The 22,492-nt window shown below is 38.0% G+C and overlaps 1 protein-coding gene across 2 annotated transcripts in view; it reads right to left on the bottom strand.

The window, feature by feature from the left end:
- ctnna2 (catenin (cadherin-associated protein), alpha 2) overlaps positions 1-22,492 on the bottom strand; it is a 383,489-nt gene that overhangs the window by 340,981 nt on the left and 20,016 nt on the right. For both annotated transcript variants that reach the window (XM_030412821.1, XM_030412835.1), the window contains exon 2: positions 11,457-11,563. In XM_030412821.1, the coding sequence (XP_030268681.1) occupies positions 11,457-11,558 (102 nt within the window). In that variant the 5' untranslated portion in view covers positions 11,559-11,563. The remainder of the gene's footprint in view (positions 1-11,456; positions 11,564-22,492) is intronic.

Raw genomic sequence — 22,492 nt, forward strand, 5'->3', positions numbered from 1 at the left:
TAATGTTATTTTATAATAAATCATGGTTAAATTGCTGACAAATCAAAAACTGGTGCAGCAATTGCAAAACAAAACATTTTAGACAGGATAGTCCCTTTTAAAGCTCTATTTTCAGTATAATATAGTATAATATAAATTGGATTTATAAACTAGACTACACTTATCCACCTAAAACATACGATAAGACATTTTGACATGTCACATTTGACAAATCAAAGGTGTAGGGCCCTGGTATTGTACATGCTGGCTCTCTGTCACAATGTCATGGATTATTGCGACACTTCAAATGGAACAGAGCCATTATTAATGTTATTAGTAACACCTGTCAAAATGTCTGCTCTGGGTGTTATTTATAAGGTTGTGTTAAAATCAGTTTCTATCAGTTTGAAACAGAAAATTCTGAATCTTGACTTGGAATTTCTAACTTCATTCACATGACAGGATCAGTTACCGATAATCTTGAAAAGCATCTTGTGTTGGTCCAACACCAGAGAAAAGAGAAACAGCATAGTGGTTAGTTGAGGTTGTGCTTGTGAAAATAAGTGCTAAAACCAGGTGTGTTTTGTGTTTCTAAGGCAATCTGTTCCGATGGGGTGTATTTTTCTGTGGTAGAAAAGCAGAGAGAAAGTGGACAACCGACATCTGTGCATTGCTGCTGTTCAGAACCCTGGGGCAAACCATATGCTGACAAAGCAAGGTGTCAGAGGATACAGCCCGAAGACAGATGAAAGTGTGTCCACAAGATCCCGCACTGACCCAAAGGCACTGGCAGAGGTAATGAGAAGACAGAAGCTAACAGGGGGCACTCTACATAATGACACGGCTGTCATCCTTATCATACTACCATGTAATTGTGCATTACTTACTATCATCAACTTTTGTCAGGTCATCAGTTTAAATGTGCTATGTGGTTGTGTGTGTGTGTGTGTGTGTGTGTGTGTGTGTGTGTGTGTGTGTGTGTGTGTGTGTGTGTGTGTGTGCGTGTGTGTGTGTGTGTGTGTGCGCACAAGTTGACACTTCTATGTATATAGAAGAGAGAGCAAGGGAGAGCTGACACAGCCCAAATATGACATGCAATAGACAAAAATAATACGAGAGTGACAGATAAAGGAAGAGAGAGAGGTAGTTGCAATTAATTACCTGCATTGCACCTCTACAGAACTTACATGTTGAACTGAACAGAAACAACAGTACATTGATTTTCAGCAACATGCTAACAGGAGCCTGAGAGTTGTTGAGACCTCTAGAGAGCAACACTGCTGAAAGGTTACAGACAGTTTATCTGCGAAATTAATGCACTGGCCAGCTGCAATCTCTAAAAAATTTGAGATTCTAATCTCAAATGCTTTGTCACTATACAGTCACTCGATACACTATATATATATATATATATATATATATATATATATATATATATATATATATATATATATATACCCACACACATTTGTCCTCTCAGTATGACCACTAGAAACTACATAACTTTCCTTTTTTTTTTTTAACAATATCAAATATAATTGCATGACTAGTTTAACCAATGTTTAGAAATGATACAGCCTGGTCTAACATTTGGGTTTCATGCCCATAAGGTGAATTACAAAACACTGTAGTTTGCATGCATTCATGATTCACTGTGAGGCAAAAATACTTTAAATATTTAATGTGTATTTTTGTCGGACTCACCAAAAGGCTAACAAAGATAAAGGTGTGTAAATCACCAAAAACATCTGTGAACGATATTATGTGAGGCAAAAATTACAAACTGCAACTTTTTTGTGGAAAACACAATGTTGGATAATTAAATCTTCACAAGTTGTCTCTGTCTTTCCAGCTGTCTAATTCAATGTCCTGTCTCCCCCTTCAAACTTAAATTAAAGATTGCCTCCTGTAACATGGCAAGTGTCCGATGAGCAGCATGCCAAGAAGCAGGGGTTCCAGACTGCCTTTGAACATCACCACCTCTTAAAGGGTTCAAAGCCTCTTAGAAATACTGTCATCCGAATTCAAACAAGGGATAGAAAGGAGTACAAAGACTGTAGGACTTCACATCTCCAAATCCAGTGAGCTGTTCTTCCTTTTCATTACTTAGCTTTCAAAAATGAAGTTGAAGACATGCTAGATCCATTTCTTGAATGCATCCAAGACCAAGACGAAACTTTATAATACCTGAAAATGGCATGTCTGTTTCTGAGATTGCCCAAAGTCATCAAACAAAAAACATACATTATTTTTTTTTTTTCCAAAAGAAGTGAGATGCTACTGTTGTTCCAAGCCATCACAACAAGACAACAGGACTAGAAATTAAGTAGCAGTGTCCAAAATGACCCAACTTTGTGAGCTACTGTTTTGCGGTTTCAATAAAAACTCAGAGGAGAAGTTTAGTATCCCCTCTTGCCTCCAAAAAGTGTCTGTTTGAGGTCCAGGCTTCCTCCTTTTTCCGCTAGCTTAATGGATTATGACAGTGATGCAGCGTGAAGCCTTAATCCCCCTGCCGCCGTCGTCTCCCCTCCCTTTATGTTAAGCCCCTTGACAAGAGCATGTGTGTATGTGTGTCTGGTGCCAACCGATACCAAGAGCCAAATGTTGGCCTTGGATGATATACAAAAACAAAGAGGGTTAAAGCATCCACTGCTTACGGTCAACTCTGCCCTTCAGGTGCCCTGCTAGCCCATTTCCAGTGCTGTGAAGTCAAATATACCAGCATGCAAAGGAAAAATAGCTAACCCTAACCAAGAAAACTGTCTGTTAATTCACTTTATCCTGTAATTTCACTCTTTTATTCAGGAACAGGGTTGCAGATGCCAAATGTATGTATTTTGGAGGAAACATTTTTACATTAGTAAAAACCATCAAAAGAACACATATAACACATTTTAAGTAATCTTTAAACATGCCTACAAATCGACACAAATTGTGGTTTGTTTGTTTTTTAAGCAGGCTGAGCAATGATGCGTGTAAGGGAGTGTCCACAAGTCTATCAGTCTAACATTTTTCGTAATAGCCTTCATCATTTACAATGTTACATAACACAAAAGCATGACTGCAGGCCTCTTCATATTCTGGATGAAAACAGTTACAGCCAAATACATTTAATGAATGGCCATTGAATGTGAATGTACTGAAAACAACTTGGCTTAAGGACTTGTTCTTAAAGGCCTTCATTATCAAGCCAAAGTCCTGCGTGACAATGAAGGAGAACCAAAAGACCTACTGTACAATGGTAGCTCAATTAGCAGTGTAAGACACAGTAATATCTCTTAATGTTACATTTTCAGTGCTAAAACAGAATCAGCTGTACATATAGCACAGACCACCTTCCATCTCTGTTAAGACACAAAGTTAATGAATAATACATCACTTCTGAGATCAAACATTCATTAAGAGAAGCGAGTTCCACTGACGAGGTTGGCATGAGTACTCACCATGAATGAATCCATGTTAGAGTATCAAAAGCAACCAGGGGAGGCCCCTAACGGAAGAAACCATACCTAGGACATGACTTGATAGCTCTCTCTGGTCTGGCAAACTGGATAGTCAGTGCACTAGAGAGGCTCTTCCCTGCATCACATGGAGGCAGACTGTCATGTCAGCATCCCAAAGGTGGAAATCCCATCCAAGAGGCAGAATTAGGGCAGAGAAATCAGAGGGTAAATCCACTTTGTTTTGCATTTAGTGGTACTCATGTCATGTTTTAACCCTGTGAGTGCTAAAAACGTTTTCTTTTGGGATCACGAGGTGTGTCAGGCTGACTGATTAAACACGGCATGAATGCATTATGTGAAATACCAAAAGTGTCATGGATTTGAAGATGGCTAAAACTGTACACTGGCGTTAATAGTGGAACATGTAAAATGTAAAACAAGGTACGTCTAGAATCTTCATATCCTTCCCAAAATTCAAAAGTACACGCACAACTTTTTACTCAGCATTAAACAATCTATAAACAACAATTTAATTGGCGTGCACATCACATCAAATTCAAAGACTTTTACTGTGTCTTCTTAAAAAATTGAGCAACAGCCTCAAAGCACGAAGACTTCAGACTGCAGAGGCATCTTAAATAAGACTTCTAAATTCCACAACAGACATTAATTGTTAGAGATCACAGTATCTTATATCAGAAAAGTGTGTTTTTTAAGACATGCATCAAGAACATGAAAGCAAAAATGGCCTCTTGTATTGCATCTTTTGGGTTTCATGAAAAAACAAGGGTCAATAGTATATACATTAACTGTGTGGTAAATCACCAATGGAGGAAGTACTCAGCCCCATTACTTAAGTAAAATAACTAATACAACATCTAAAATTTGGTAATTATTTTGTATGCCAATAGGTAAGTGGTTTACTGATGTACCTGATCAAGGTAGGCCTATTTTTAATATCATTATCTTCATATGTTAGATAAAAGTAGTGGAGTAAAAAGTCAAATGATTACCTGTTAAATTTAGTGGGGTAAAACTACAAAGTGCATGATATTGAATAATAAGGAAAAATATACTTCTTTACATTACTAGAGAATATAAAAACATAAATATACTCCTGGTATTTCAATACAGAGGAGGAGGAGTAATTTAAAATGAATAACATGAACTCTACATTGAATGTATGATATAACTGATGTAAGTATGATATTAGTATGAAAAAAATACTATCAAGGTCTTGATCAATTTTGTATTAAATACCGAAGCACTCATGAAATCATTAAGGTGACCTCTTGGCACCCATGGATCCTAGTTTAATCTTAACTATAGTATGGCTATCTACTATTAATCACTGTGACTGCACATCATGGCCATATTTAGCCAGATTTTTAATATTGACTGCGTTTATTAAAGGGTGTTCATAGTAAATTAATTGAAACCACCAAACAGGGGTTGTTTTTTATTAGGCAAAGGGGCAGGAACAAGCCTTATATAAAATAAATGAAAGGCAACTCCTTTTGATTAGTCAATCAAAAGAATTCTGCCAGCTGTCTGCAATTTTCATAAACAGGATAAAGTTGTTCTTGTCAATTGTTCCACAAAAACACACACATCAAATAAAGCAAAGCAAGTACAGATAAACAAAGCATAATTTCTGTGTATTATACAAGTTAAGATAAAATGGATTGTGGAGCTAGAAGTGGAAGTAAAGACTAAATAAGCAGTGAGAAGATTAAAACACATTCAATGTGTGTGTGAGAGAGAAAGACCGAGAAGAGGAACTGTCTTTTTTCTGATGAAATAGTGTTCGACAGTAAAAATCCAACCTTTAATGAAGCCTGCATACACCTCTCACCCTGAATATTTGGGTTGAAGATTTTTTAACTCATTAGTAACTCCTGCTGTGAAACGATTAAAACAGACGCACTGCATAATGTGAGAATTACAAGTTCTGGAATCAGCACACATTTAGAGCTGCAAATCCAAATCTACTATATTAGCAGGAAAAGCAATGAGACATATGTACTGTAGTGGCAAGCCTTGCTTTATTATGTTTTTAATCTATTTTTTTGCTCAGTAAACCATAATGCACTCACATGGATTCAATATATGCCTGTTCCGAGGCACAAAAAGTCCTTTTATAAACTAAAACTCTAAATTCCGGCAATATGTACAATGATGTTCTTTTTAAAAAAAAATTCTGTGCAATCATAACTAATGTGACACAATTCTTATTAACCAATCTATTTATTTGGTAGCTCAATTTGTTAACTAAAATGTATATATATGTTCAGTCTGTTTAAATACATCCATGATTAAATAATTTGACAAAATGCACCATAGCCTTTAATGTTCTCATGATTAAAGCACACATTGTCATTTCTTTCAGAGTCCTTATGCTCTAGAAAATTAGAAATGTTGGACCAAAGTCTTGTGATACAGCCACAATATACAGCATACTATAACAAACTACATTTATAAAAGGATAGCATGACTTTTTACACATTCAAAGGAAACAAAAATTAATAATTTCCTTAATTAGCAATGGGAAGAAGACCGTAGATACACATAATTGCCTGATATGAGTCAGCAGTTGACCCACATCCCCCAGAAGCCAACAACTTTGTCTTGCAATAAGGAATGCTGCACATTTACATGTCAAAAGTTTGTGTCAAGTTTCATATAAGTCCATAGACCTTAAGAGCCATTCTACATAACAATATCCAGTAGCCTGCCTGTGAGTGAAGCTTTAGTTTCAAATTCTGTCATCATTTTCTGTGGTTATATCAAAGCCATACACCATTCTGGCCAGTGGGTTTCTGTTCTTGGCTCCCACATTTCCATACCAACATACATAAAGTCTAGACTGTAGCAAATAAAAAACAACCCAACCTCTAGTACCTGTTTTTCACCCACCTGCCTCTCAAGGCTCCTTCCCAATAATTCTCCCAAAAAATATTGCTATCGCCTGCAGTATAAAAATGTTTGCTATATCAGAAACATGCTGCTGCCTTCAGACCCGGTGATAAAGTAAGCCCCTCAGTATTATTAGCTATGGACTTGCCCAGTAGTCTAGCAGGGGTGAGAGAAGCTTGGTCATGATAAATGAGCCTGCTATCTCAAGCAATGTCAGGGTGAGCCTGTTTGTCTATCCTCCTAAGGCAAGCTTTTATTCCATCCAAAAACACTGAATCATCCAAATTGACAGGAAAAACAATCACAGTGTCTTGTTCATATCCGAAAACGCTTCACGCTTCCAAGGCAATTGCAGAAAAGATGAACTACCAGAGTTGGGTATTCCGCTTATTCCAATAGGTGTGTGTTGTATGCATTTTGCCGCAATACCATCATTTTTGTAGCATTTTATTGTTACTGTGCAGCAAGCAGATGATGAATCATTACTGAATGTACTGTCCATCGATTTAGAAAGGTAGCAGTCAGATGAAGAGAGCAAATAAACATACATATCATTTACTAAAAAGCAGTTATGAGACAAATACCACAAAATGTCTCAGAGTTTAAATCTTTGTGGAAAGCAACAATTATCACACCTCCCCTAGATTGTAACACTGAAAAGATCAAATGATTATTATTCCTAGACCTGTCTGACAAAAGTCCTGCATCTGAATTATTTATCTTTTAGCTAAATCAATAAGCACTGCATGGGGAATTCACATACTCTGAAAGTAGCTGTCTGAATGAATTCAGGCATCACTGTTGCAATAACAATATAGTTGATATTAATACAAAGAAATTAAGATGTCATGGGGAAGAAACATCATTTTAGAAACAAAAAAGGTTTGTTAGTCAGACATACCATTCACTGTAAGACCTGTCAGGCATTGCCATAGAGCGGAATTAAAAATGATCACTGTGCATTAACAGAAAAATAGCTTCATCGTGCTAACATTAAGCAATTACCTGCGTGTCACTTTGATGACCACTCATGAGAACAGACACAGGATGTGGATGACAGACTGCATACAGTTAAGGTCTGAATGGGAACCAACTGACTTGGATTTTAAATACAGCCAACCTACACGTTTGAGCCTAAACCTGCCTAAATTACATATTTCATTTTTAGTTTATCAGAAGCTACTCAACCCTGGAGTGATGATGTGAATTAAAAAATCATGTCTAGGTTTTCTTCCAAGCAAACAGTAATAGTGGTTAGGGTTTTTTATGTAATCCAATTAAAGCAAATAAGCCCAAAACCCATAAAGTTATACTGGCAGGGATAAGGAGATGGGTGGTGATGTTTGATGGCCGGCAATAACTCATGCTCAGAAATCCTATAAAATGGATCAGGAGTGAAACATATTCTCAACTTCTCTTCTTGTCGTATTTGTCTAAATAAGAGGATAAGCCCCGATGGTATGTTTCAGAAAAACTCAAGCTATCAAAAAAAAAATCATCCAAGTCTAGTATGATCTCAAGGATGACCAGGATTTGTGCAGAGAAGTGTTTCAAGTCTGTTCAGACCCATCAGAAATTATGCAGCACTACAAGCTGCCATATATTGTGCTGTCTAACTGGATTTAACAAGTGATGTATGCTTGCACAGATCCTACTCAATTGCTTCACAGTCCTTTCTATGGCCATGTTGGCTTATTTGACATTGATATGACCATCATAACACTGGAGAGATTTCAAGCCTGCATCTCTTTGGTGTAATGGACAGCATTTAACAGGAGAAAACAGGATGTAATGAAAAGCTTGGACCTTAGTCACATGACCTTCACTTGAATCAGCCTTACAAATGTGCACAACTTGCCAATATTAAAAAGGTTTGCAACACAACTTGGACATCAATTGTGTATCTTACTTGGATGCATATCCCTCAAAAGACTTATTTCCCTCACCATCCCCACAGTGGAGGATGCTTGACTCATGCTGGCAGATACTGTCTTTTGAAAAAGAAGAATCAGGTACTACAGAATGATAGTTTGCAAGGACATTTTATTTAAGTGAAATAAGACCAATCTCATATGTTTCCGCTGCCGTAATTTGTATTGTTGTTTAATTGAGTTTCACCTCAACTTCTAATTTGTATGAACAGTATATTTAAATAGTACAAATCTTATTCATTTATAGCAGCTCGAATGCTTTTGGCAATTTTTTGTTTACTAAAGTGCCTCAGGCCTACCGGTGTGTTACTATGACAAATTCAATGAAACACTTGTGATACTCTTATTTTAAAAGCCTTTAACGTTTTATACTTAGGTGTTCTGTTGGTGCTTAAATTTTATTTTTTGGGGAAAAAATTATGACTTGTTTAAGACTATGGACCTGACTGCAGAGATTTGTGGCTTCTTTATGTCTCTCATAACAATAACTTCTAACTGATGGTCCAACTTTTGAGGCAAATTACTTTGAAAGAAGTGGTTACATGAGGGTTTTGTGTGCATTGTTCCAAGCAAGCACATATAAAAAGTTGACAATAGGAGGTATATAAAAAAAAAGAAAAAGGCTGTGTATTGCTGCTGTAAAAAAGTAAAGCTGGCAAAAAGTCTGCAATCAATACTTAAACATTCTCTAGGGCACCAAAGAGTAAACAGACTGAGTTCTGAGTCAGGCTGTGAGTAAATCTAGCCTTCCCACATCTAATATCCACCACTGTCAGTAGGTCAGCAACTGCCTGCAGTGGAACAGCTTCATTAAGCCATCCTGGAGAAATGGAATAGTTACTTCAGAATGTGTTTAAAGGAGTCTGGTCATAGGTGGAAGACTCTCCTCTCAGCAACTTCTGTAGTGGCAAGTGGCAAAAAACTGTGGTATTAGGTAAAGGTGAGGTCATTAAATGTGGTACACTCTCCAGATCTAGCCCAGGAAAACAGGCATCTATATATTGACTTCAAAACAGTGGCTTCTGGCTGAAGTTTTGGTGAGTTATCAAAGTTGTTATTGATAACATAAAGAATGTCTCTGTTACAATCAACTAACCCAGAAAGTTCTGACAGTGTGATATCATCCAGCATGCACAAAAGCACGATCCTGAAACTGAAGCAGCAAAATGGAATTCATCCAACAACTCAACTCAACTCAAGATGTCTTTTGTGGCATACGCCTATGAAGTCAGGTTCGGTTTAGGTAGAAATCTAATATCTGTGCAGAGCTCTACCATGAATGAGTAGCAAAATTGGTTTTACAAAGAATAACCAATATAAGGGAATGCAAGGGAAAATGCTAGATCTACTACTGGCTGTCCTGTTTCTGCAGGCTGACAACAAAAAACATCCTCCAGCAGAAAACCCCCCAACAGAGTGAAATTAAATCAGGAAGAGCACTGCACAAACAACTAAAAACCATACTATGATTCAGCATAATACTTTCAGCTCAATCAAAAGCTGATGTATGGAAGGAGAACACACAGAAGATGCTATTACAGAATTGCAGAGACTGTGCATTAGGTTAAAAGAAAGGGGATTAATTAAAAACAGCAAATTGGAGCTAACCAACGAACATCAAACCTCAAGGGGAGGCTGTTGGTACAGGCAGTGATCACATCAGTGCCATCAGTGAGGATGTGCCAGTCCCTAGTTTTACACCAGATGGGGACAGTGACATCATCCCCAGAAGTCAACATCTTTGCCAGACAAGTCTCTTAAAGGAACAGAGTTTAATTTATTTTACAAAGTAGAAGAAAGATTTTCAAATTTCGTAGTTTGTTTTCATCAACAGCATGTTTCAGGTATTTCTTCACAAACACTGTTCATTCTAAAAACCCAAGTTGTGCTTTGGAAGATTTAACACTTGACCTTAATCCTAAACGTTTCAAAGACTCCACACAAGCTCTGAGCAGTAGCAGCTGATTACATCTTTTTGGCATCTCGAGTTTTGGACATCACCCTTCTGTAAATTGAATATAGGACTAGGACCGAAAAATGTTCTTTTAGTTTCAGACTTTTCTGAAAAAATGCTTTACACCTGTCTGAGTTCATACTGGGTCTGACCTTTGTCCTTGAAAAAGGTGGTAGGAGAGCAAAATTAGGCACTGGCATCACTACTCACAGTAAACCAGCTCCTTAAAAAAGACCGCATGCCTTGTCTTCCTCTGTTTTAATGTTGTGTGGATCAGGTCAATGCTACCACTACAAGCCACTCACTCTCAGCTAAATGCACATTTGCCTTGGATAAATATGCTCAACAATTTGCTATCTCATGTATTTAAGATTTTTTCACCCTGGGCTTGCAAAATGTCACCTATCGCTAACTTTAGCCAAGTGGAACATTTTTAGTCTCAATTTTTGTTGCATATTATACATTTTACTGACTTTATAAAATTTAATTAGACAATTCAAATAATATCATATAAAAAAGTGTTTTTAAATTTTGATGATGAAGGTCTATTTCATTTTTCTTAATGTGAGGAGAGTCGGATCAGCACCCCAAGCACTCTCTATTAACCAGCCACCGCTGGCTCTGTATAAGGTGAACATTTCTTCCATAGAAGCATACATAGGCAGCAGGTGGATTTTACTAACAACATGCTTTGGCTTTTTACCTTTATAAAATAATATGAATGCAATCTGAACCAGGATTCTGTAAAATTCCATAAACAAATTCAGAATCTATGAAATCTAATCAAAACCAACCCTCACAGACTCTCTCACAGTAAGCCAGGGTGACCAAAGTCATGTTCAGCCATCTGTTCAGCTTGGAAGCCAAACAAAGTCAGTGGTGATAGGCCAAAATCCTTGGATGGAGGCCAAATCAGTTTAACATCTTTGTAACAAGTGAGCTAGCAAAAGTGCAACCAAAAACTAATCCATTTCACTCCAAATACTGGGCTATAACAAGTGTCTTATGTTTATCAGTACATCAATATTGACGCCATCAGACTTACAAACACTACTAAGTGTCAACAAATCTTTAAGAGTATCATAAAATATATAATAAAAACAGTTATTGTGCTAATGTTAGTAAATCCATTAAAACCATTAACCAGTTGGGGGGTGACAAAGCTCCAGTTATCTTTGAAACTGGTCTGGCAACTTGTTTGTTATGTGTGCATCACAGAGTCAACTGGACTACCTGTGTGACCAGGGGCTCCAGAAGCCTCTCCACAGTCAGGGTGCGAATTTCGAGACTCTTGGGGTCCCATTTCAACAGGATGGGGGAGGTGGCAGTCGTCATGGTCTCTGTTAGAAACAAAAAACAAATCAATGTTCAGAAGAATGACATGCTGTGAAAAGCTTTTGGCTCATTAAAACATAATATCATAACATTCGCCTAAGAGGACAGGGTGGCTGGAGATGTGAGCAAAATTTGTAGGCAGTGTGTAAAAGACTGTATATGGATAAGTATGCAAGCGTAAATGTTCCTGCAAGGCTGACAGGTTGGGAAGACAGCACATACATAGCAAGGTGAGCTGATGATGGGGAAGACTGTTTAGAGCAGCATGGTGTCATCCATAGATGGTAGATGTGTTCCGCCAATGTTCTGTGCAGTCTTGATTTTGTCTCAATGTATGCACACAGTATGTTTTCTGTGATGGGTTAAAAACGTTTACCTGCAGTTGTTTTGACCAGGTTAGATCTCCTGGGCTTTCCTACTATTAATCAGTCACTTGTGTAAAGAGGAGTAGTCAGATGACCAGGAAAGACTGTTTGCGATGTCCACACTGAAATAAAAGATGTACAATTCATGTATGCTTGTTCTTCCTTACTTCAACTGTACATGTATTAAAGGGCCAGATTGCTGTGACTGCAACAACACCAAGGCTCTGAGCCTTTTTACTGAAGAACACATTCACTAGTTTAAGATGGAAGAATGTAGTATGCACCTTTATGGGGTGCCAGTGGTCAGGACCATGGTGAAAGCTATTTGCTTTACCTTCTAACATCCAGCGGATGACTGATCACAAATGTCATGTACCAGTTGCAGCATACTGAATCCCAGGATATGGAGTTTTTTAACATTTTCTCGTTGTAAAGTAATGCTTATTCCAAGGTTGACAAATTGTCAACATGACATTTCCATTTAAACACTCTGCAGTCCCATGAAAAAAGTGCACTCTGCAGAGGTAATGGCCATGTGTCACTGGGTTATTTATTTTTTTTTTCTTCCAATATAGATTACATTGATTACAATTTACTTAATAATAACATTTAACCAATCAGAAGCAAGCACTCGAAGAGACCATATATCATCAAGGGATATGTGCCAATACTTAATCCTCAGACAGCAATTCAACAAAATATAATGAAGCCTGGGCACAATCTACTGGCCACAAAACAAGTTTTTGTGGATGTCCGGCAACTGTTGACAGTCAGCAGATCTCGGCTCTGCTCATCAAATAAAACAAAGCACAGTCAACATTTCCAGCAAACCATAAACTACTGACTGGCCACCTCTCTCACTTTAAATGTATGTAATTAACTTTCCTAATTAACCCTCACCAGTACAATATATCTCCCTGAAGCTGGAACATATTTATATTTTTTATTTAACCTTTATTTAACCAGATAAAAGCCCATTGAGATCAGGATCTCTTTCGCAAGGGTGACCTGGCCAAAAAAGTCAGCAGCACAAATTGAGTACTATTGAGTATAGAATTGTAATGTTTTTGTGTAATGGCATAGCCAGTTGTCATTCAGCAAAGATTGGACATTTTGAGGGAGTCTAAATTGGAAATGAAATTAACTTTAAGTTCAGGTCTTCAGCATATCTGACTACCTTTACAAGAGTCACATATTTGTGTTGTAGAAAAAACAGCAAAAAGGTAAGTCACAAAATATATATATATATATATATATATATATAGACTGAGAATATTTTTCATTACAGCTGTTTAAAACCCTTAAGCTCAGTGGGGTTATATTAGGTGAATGTGAGGATTGAACAGCTGGCATGGGGGTAGCAGTCTGTTTTACTGTGTGGATCTGTTTCTACAGTAAGCAATTTCTGTATGGGCCAACTGGGACTGGCCCAGTCTACTGCCAATGTCGATGAGGCAGAGGGGAATAAAGAATGTGAATAAGAATGACAGATCTGGGCCAGAGGTCTCTAATACTACACACAGTGGGTTAAGATGGATGAAGAGTAGGAAATCTGGCAACCTGGCACTATTGATGAAACAACAACCCAAACATTATAGTTCTCTCAAAAGGCCACAGACCTTTAAACTTTCAGGCCTTCACTTACTGTGTGCTTGTGTCATTACATTTTGTCCCCAACGAGGGACAAATCTGGACAGGAACAATGAATCAAGCTTTGTCCATCTGTCAATTCATCAAACTATTACGCACAGTAGTTTCACAGAACCTGAGGGAATGATGCATGTAATTTCCCTGTTCTGACATTTTCTAAATTACACATATTGGTTTGAGGGCTGGGACAGAGAAGCACGCTGAATACAGTGTTACAGAGTCATTACTTCTGGAAAAACACTAGAAAATATTCACACATTGCAAATTGTGATTAAACAAGCTTATTTTTTAGTTCCAATTGTTTCAGTGACTGTGGAGAATATTTAAAGAGGAAATAGGCACATTCAGAATCTAAAAGTAAGTCTCTTCAGCACTGCTGATTTCACAATTTACCTTTATTTACATTAGTGGGTAAAAATATTAGTGAAGGTTTTGGCTTTTGTTTGATAAATACACTCCAAAACAACCTGTAAAATCTATATTCAGTTTCCCAGAATATAAACTAAATTTTTTTCATTTTGTCATTCATTGCTCCCAATTGCTCAGACCAAGACAGTATTCTTCCTCTATGGTAAAAGTCTAGTTTATGTCAATTTCATGCAGCTGACATTAGCAGTCAGCTAGTTAGGTAATGGTTGAGAACAACTTTGAAAGAAATTATATCCATGACAGCCTCTTTTTTTGCAGACTAGTTTCCTTTTTGATATTAAAGGTTTCCCAGCAGAGCATGGCACATATTGTGAAATTGGGCAGGGGTGATGCAAATGCTTTGGCCTGAGGAAAACGCACCCACTGAGAAAACAGCAGCACTGTGAGAGATATCAGAGTGTCGCTGTAATGCAACAAACAAAGTTCACTGGTGTATGACAGTACAACATCTCAGACAGCAGGGTTGTAAGAATTCAACACATTATGTGACAAAACCAATAATAGAAACAGCTTGTCAAGAGGTTGGCCGTAAGTGCTAAGTCAAGGAAGGTCTGTCAGTTAGACAAACTAGAAATGGTTTGTGGGTGAAACAAATATCATATATATAACAAATGCTATTAGCTGCTCTAATTCAAAGTGTACTATGGTTGAAAATCACAGAGAACAGCAATTACTATATTATGCAATTTCTTTGTAACTGATGAACAATTTAATGTCATGCTAAGCATTAAAACAACTGAATACAACATTAAGAGTTCAAATTCAATCAATCAATAAGTCGATCACCACAAAATGTATCTCCAACTATTTTGATAATTGGTTACTGGTATTTTTAAACAGAAATGATCTGATTTTAATTTCTCCAATGTGTAAATTCGCTGCTTCAGTTTCAAATAATTTGAACAGAATATCAATGGGTTTTGGATTGTGGGTCTAACAAAACAATACACATGATCATTTTTTTTAACATTTATTAATTTCAAAAATGTTATTGACAACATAACTTATCAAAAAATACAGTATAAGACAGCTTTATCTATACTGAAAATGATCCTGAACAAAATTATACAATTATGCAGTATGAATGTAACCTGAAGGACACATACTCATTCAAGTATAAATTCTGTCATCATTACAATAGAGGCTCACATAACAGACAGCAGTGCACAATATTATTATATAACTATCAGTGACAGCAAATGATCTGGTGACTCATGTGATGTAGTTTTCTGTTGTTTAAGATCTCTATAAATGTCATGACCCTATTAATGAATGCTCTTCACGCCTATCATAATTGTAGGATACCACCTTATTCAATGACATAACATTCGTAATACAACCACATTATTTATAGGTAAACCTTCAAAACCTTTAAGAACATGGTTTCTGATGATGCAGAGGATAGACAGCAAAGCAAAATAAAATTCTAAAAGTGTCTCACAAAGCTAGAACAGAAACAGCTGAGAGATTCTTATGTGTCAAACGGGCTGGATGTCATTATTCAGCACATTCTGCTGCACTGTTTAACAACAAATGTCATCAAACAGAATTATATCTGGGGATATATTACTGAGGTAAACTTAAAAAGACTCTCTTCTGTGTATCATTGTTACAATGCCTCCACTGTGGTCTGGCTAAGATCATGAAAACAGCACAATTACAGTAAGTATAGCGCATGTAGAGATATATGACATATATTCATCATTGATCATCACATTACAATGCAATCTTCTTGCAGGAAACCTTTGGCCCTGCACCCCCATTCAACATTTATGTTGACCAAGTACAGCCTCTAATGGCAATGGCACTTCCCCATGGGAGTGGCCTCCACAGCACATAAATGTGCCAGGGTTTCCTCTACATGTAACTGACTGTGGCGCACCGCCACGGCAAAATAAAAGCCGCCACACCTTAAAAATTCAGGCATAAATAAATCTAGTGTTAGAGAAAGGAAATATTTTACCGTCGTCTTCCACTGCAGTCTCAGACGTTAACTAGCATGTTAGATATTTAGCTTGATAATTAGCTAGAGGATTAAAATGGTCACTTAGAGCAGAGTCCTGCACGGGTCTTATTTTGCAAACCCGCCCGAACCCGCCATACTTATAACCGCATCCGACCCGTTTTCCGACAGTAGCACAAATTACATTCGTACCCGAGCCGACCCGGTATAAATTGATACCGACGTCCGAAGGAAAATTGGACGGACGCAATTTTTAAAAGTGAAAGTAAGCCAGCTTGGGGAATGGGAGTTCTGGGAGGGCGCAATCACGCATTAATGAGCTCATATGAAATATAAATGCTTATTATTTGTGTCGCTAATAATGACTGATGATAAGTGACGCCTTGAAAATGGCAATCGTAAAACCCGACCCGCCTCTTCAGGCGTCCGACCCGATCCGCATCTGTGTCCGACACAGTACATTATTTTTCACCCGTGCAGGACTCTGACTTGGATAACTCCTCTCTTAAAACACATAATAAAAATATTTCTTTACAACATGAATCTTAATTCCAAGCCCATGCAGGGGAGTTCATGATGCAGGGCTCGACAGTGCGACTGTTTTGCTCGCATTTGCGAGTTGATTATTTCCAGTGCGAATAGAAAATTACATTCAGTCGCATCAGTGCGACTCCGACAAAACTGTAGTACATGCACCGTTTTGCTGTTTACGTGAGCACTGAGCAGTAAACACCCACATTTTTTCTGCAGTTTATCCGCAGTTTTGCACATACGCCTCACTACAGTCGCTCAGTTTCTCTGGCCGCTCTGTGTCTGCGCTCGCTGCAGCTGCCTCCTCTCCCCCTCCCTCTCCTGTTGCTGCTTCAAACAAACATGACACCGGCTTTGGGACTGACCGGCTGATGATTGGCTGTTCTGCCTTAAGTCCCGCCTCTCTTGCTGTGTTAGATTTTATTGTTCAGCTCCTACTGATGATGCGGGAACTACCGCAAAATACCCAATAATAGCCAGGCGTTTATTTGTTTCAATCACTTAACAGACCAGGCGTTTATTTGGGACAGGCGTTTAATTCCCTCCTCACAAAAATCCGGGATGAAAATGTCACAAACTTCTCCAGCTTCTCTGTGAATTCTCTGGCATCCTTCTGGGCACAACACGTGAAAAAGGCGAAAAAGAAAAACGTGCAGTGTCAGTGGTCACGTCTTCTTCCTTGATGTTTTTTCAAAATAAATCGCAAGACAAGCATATACTGTATATAGTTTATTATTATCATTATTATTATTATTATTATTATTATTCGTATTCTTGACTTTGAATGGGAACTGCTGTAAAGCATTTCCGTTTCTGATTCATATAGTATGCAGTCAGTTTTCCATATTTTAAGTTAAATTAAATGAATCAAGACAGATGTCACATTTACATGTCAGGGTGTGGTTATTATAGGTGCCTTTAAAAAATGATCCAGATATACTGATCCCTCCACTTTGGGATAATTAATGGTACTGTTTGTACAGTGCTTTCAGAAAATCAATCACCTGAAAAATGATAACATAATTATAGGAGTGAGAGAAATGATACATCTCAAAATATTAAATATGTTGTAATTTCAATTTTTAAATTTTAATACTTGTTATTATGTAAACCCTGGCCTTGTCCACAACAGAGGACCTGATGCCCATTAGCCTCGAGGGGCCTCCACTGGAGAGCTATGACCCAAGTCCAGCCGTAGAGAGGTGGCTTAGTTCCAAGCGGGTCAGGAGACCAGACTATGTTGACTGCTGGAGCAGGGACATTCTTCCAGTTTAAAAGAGCCAGTTATAACATTAAAATTAGTCGACAGGGTTAGGATTCGGCTAAATAAGTACTTTATTTGTTTGAAAATGACGTTTTTACCAAAATTGCTGAATTTTCATTGTGCTACTAAAAAATGTTGTGTGCTACTAAATTTTTCAGCATGGTAGCACAGTGCTACTTGGAAAAAAGCTTAGCGTCAAGCCCTGTGATGGCTGTGTGAGAGCATTCCCTAAATTCCCTAAGTAGCCTATGACATAAGTAAAAATATTACATTATGATGACCCAAACTGTACACACACACGCACACACACACACACACACACCCAGCGCCACAGTCTCAGAAAATACTGGAGGAAACACTGTGTGCCCTGTGATACTGCAAAAACTGCTCACAAATGGAACCCAAGGAACATGACACAGAGCTCAGGGTGTCAACCTGGCCTCCATATCCCCAGATCCCACCTGATCAAGCCTCTTTGTAATGCCCCACAAGTCTGATTCAAGGAGTTTTGGTTGATCGATGAAAAAAACATCTGAAAACAACTAAGTTATGGACATGTTATGCAGGGGCAGTGACAATATCTGACAATCGCAAGGACAATAACAATTTCAGTCAAAACTTTGCCAACAACTCCTGCCTTACGGCAAATCAGAGAGGGCACAATACTTCAAATTAATCAATATCTAACATACATTCATATAACAAGTATAACATAAGTTATCTCCAAAATTATAGTCACAAATTCCAAGGTATTTCCAAACAACAGAGGGAGCTGTTTTCAGAAGAAGAGTAAAATCTCTCTCAACTCTCTTTTGTTTCACCAGCTTGTTTTAGTAAAGAGCACAAGTCTCATTTAATTTGTTGTAGTTTGTGATATGTCCTACCATCTGCTGCGTACAACTGTGTCTATGTCTGTGATTGACGCTTGAGCGAAACAAAATCAGAGAGAAGGAGACCAGAAAATGATTTATCATATGAAAAAACTTTTTTTGTTTATTTTAAAAGACTGCACAGGCAATGTCTTGTTTTGCATTTTGACTAGAAAATCACATGATGTTGTTTGTGTTGTTATTAACGCTTCCATTTGTTGGTATCTGTATGTATTCTAAAGCACTTTGTGTCGTGTGACTCTGCATGTATGTGTACTTTACTGTACTGTGTATATAAATGTGGTTTTGTAGTTTACAGTTGAAGAAAGCATTGTTAACTGTAATGTTTTACTCTTTATTCCCTGAATAAATCTAACAACCGTTTCCTCTCTGCTCCAGGACTGACTTTTAGGGAAGGATGGCGATGTTTCAGAAGGTTTAGAATAACATAATATGCAGCGAATAAAATGGGCCATCTGCTAGAGTCAGACATTTGCATAAAAATTCCATTCCTCACGGCTAGACACTGATATATAGACAAAAACTGAAGCCGTGTTCAAATGAAGTGAGGAAAAAGAAGACTTGTAAGTGCAGTAATGTAGAGTATCACATTTTTGCATATTTTATACTATTTTTTAATAATTTCAACTAAGAGGTGTTTCTGATATTCTGACACCGTCTTATATTTAAAATGAAACACCTCTGAATTGAATCTCGTACATCATTGCTGCTACCTGCGGCCTCGAAAGTTACCAATACGCTGAAAACTAGAATTTCAGATCGACTTTTCACAGGAGGACATACTGCTGGTTTCACCAACTGCTGCTGTTCAGCATTCTCATTGGTAAATTCATCAGTAGCCTGCAGATACTGTGCCTGTTGAGTTTGGCAAAGAATGCTTGTCAAATGGTAGTTTTGTTGTTAATTAGGAATCTAGTTTAGTGTCTTGGCGTAAATAATACTTTAGTTGTCTCTGTTAATTAATCATTTCTGCCAACTCGAGAAATAAAAGGCCCAGGTGTCTTTACAGTTTCCTCTATTTACTGGTAAAGGCATAAATCACAGAAATTACAGTGGAGTCAATGCAGTAAGTCGCAAGACTGAAGTATCATTTTATCAGATAATGTACGAATAATCAAATCTTTACCGTACCTCCTCATTACCTGCAAAAACCATTATGTAGTTGACTAAAAGGTACACAACACTTAAATCTATAAAGTTTTGACTTGGTACATACTCTCTACACACAACTTAACAAAAGATTGAAAGAGACTGGCATAGTGATGAAACTTTGATAGCATGATGTTCTATGCAGCAAAGATCTATTACAAGTTGTGAGCAACTAAAATATGCACATAATATTTAAACATCTTGATTAAGGCCATGCTATTGTTGCCCATGTGAATTACTGCTTGAAAAGACTTTCAAATGGGATAACCACACAGATGGGCAGCCCAGATGCTCAGTGGTTAGCACTGCAGGCTCATGAGGAGTGTCCAAAGTGGGTTTGCTCCAGGTGCTTCTGTTTTCCCCACAATCTAAAGGCATACACTGCACGTTAGGTTTATTGAAGACTTTGAATTGGCTGACTTGTGAATATGTCTGGTACGGCATTTTTGCCCTACAATTTGTCCAATGATCTGTGTATTATAACATAAACATAAAGTGAAGACTGATTGTGTTTTATGCACTTTTTCACCAAAATTTGCCATGTAACTGTGGATTTTTTTTTAATGCCGGTGAAGACGCTTAAAAATTGACGATAAACTCCTTTCCCATTTTTGTAGTATTTTCTAGTTTGCCTTCACGTTTTTGTCATTTCCACGTGTTGCAATTTGTCATTACGAACATGCCGGAAACAGAGAACAGTAGAAAGCAGCAGATCATATGTCTAATCAGTCTACATCCAGAAGAACGTCTTCATCAATCTCATTCTGAATTAGAGACGTTGTTTTCTCCTGTGCTGATGATGGAAGTTAGTAAGTTTGAGATATGTCGCTTTTTTCTCACCTCTGTTGAGAGTTGCAAATACAAGGTATCAATCAGGCAGCTGGCATCGTTCATGTAGTGACACTAAAGCCAGTGACAAGGCAATGGTGGTTACTATATTTTACTACAGTCTTCCTTTTAAACTCATTACCGACTGAATGATGTTTAAGTGCTACAGAGACAGCAGGCCAAGAGCCTTCAACTACAACACATGTCATAGCATTGTGACTGACTAGGGGCGTAAATTAGCGTATTTACCCAGGTGAAGAACCACACAACCCTGTATGTATCATTAGAGAAACACATCATTGTTTCAGAGTATCAGCTTTCTGTCTTCACCCAGCTTTTCCTGAATTTGCATTTTCAAAGCTGCTGGCCCTCTAACATAGTAAATATGTTGAATTTTGCAAAATTGTGATACAGTATGTAAGCAAGTCACTGCTAGACTTTGGAAGGGGAAGATATTAACAAATGTTTTAATGACAGAACTACACAACTATCCACACAGTTCTATTCGCTGTGATTGCTTCCACTGACTCTGTTTCCACAAAACTCTCTCTTCATCTAATTTTAGCCAAATATTCATTACAGGTTTGAACTGTGAATCCTGGAAGGAGAATGAGTGAGAGCTGAGGAGATAAGGGTTGTGTACACAGAGGCTAAATGCATCAGCACAAACATTCAACATACTGTCACTGCTGACTGAATGACATATGTTTTGTTATCAGGATTAGGGCATGGTAACAATGGCGTCTGTAGCAAGCTGACTGCATTCTGCCATTTCCTACAAGTCAGCTCATTTGTCACCTAATGTGGGGTCTTCTTGATACTGTTTGTTTTTTATTGCCCATTAAACAATATTATTACCTTAGGTTCTGCTTGTGTCAGCTTTTCTCTGAAGTAATGCTGATGACATGGCAGAGAGACAACTGTTAACGGATGTAAGTAATTACCTCAGTCAACCAGGTGGTAACTAAGCTGTGTGCGTGCTTAGAAAGTGTGTTGTATGGACCTGTGTGTGTGTCTTTGTCGGTTTGGGGTATTTAATTTTTCTAAATTCCTGCAAGTATTGTTAACCTTCTGGTTTTATTACAGAGTTAGGAAAGCTTTGTCTCAAAGGACCAGGGCAGGATCTATAAGTTTTTATACACCAGGAGAAAGAGAACTTGGGGAAATGCACAGTGTTGTTTTCCTTTTATGCCAACAAATAAAAAGACATTCCGTCTCGTTTTTACATATATATTTTGTGCTTTCAGACTGAATGAAATAATTTAATGAACAAACGATACAAGGATCAACCTGAAGCCATAACAGGTACTGTTTCACAATTTTTCAAATGCACACCAATAAACTGTTTAACAAAACAGTTACAAATAATATTTTCTATGGACTACATAAACAGTGAATCGACTATTTGTTGAAGCTCTACGTGAACGTTCATGTCACTACCTGTGGTTCTAATGGTAAAGGAAGAATGCACTTGTCAAAACTACTTTCCACAAATTCAACATTAGACTTTGATACTTGATTAAAGTCCAACACTGCTTATCACATTTCAGGGTTCTCCCCAGAAATTATTAGTGTAGTGGCGCACCGTCTGTCCGGGGGGGGGGGACACGGACGGACAGATGGTCATCAACTCCGTCAGCCGGGGGACGGACGGACGGACGCTCATCGCCATCAGCCGGGAGCTCCTAGCCATCAACCGGGGGACCGACGGACACTCGTCACAGTCACGCGCGGAGTATAGCGGCGCTGACCTAGCGGTATAGCGGCGCAGCGCCGCTGTTCCACCGTCTGGGGAGAACCCTGCATTTAGAATTGACCAAGCCAATTCCAACCACATTAATACCACCTTAAAGACCTATAATTTA

This window comes from Sparus aurata, chromosome 1, assembly GCF_900880675.1.
Source record: "Sparus aurata chromosome 1, fSpaAur1.1, whole genome shotgun sequence".
Lineage (NCBI taxonomy): Eukaryota > Metazoa > Chordata > Actinopteri > Spariformes > Sparidae > Sparus > Sparus aurata.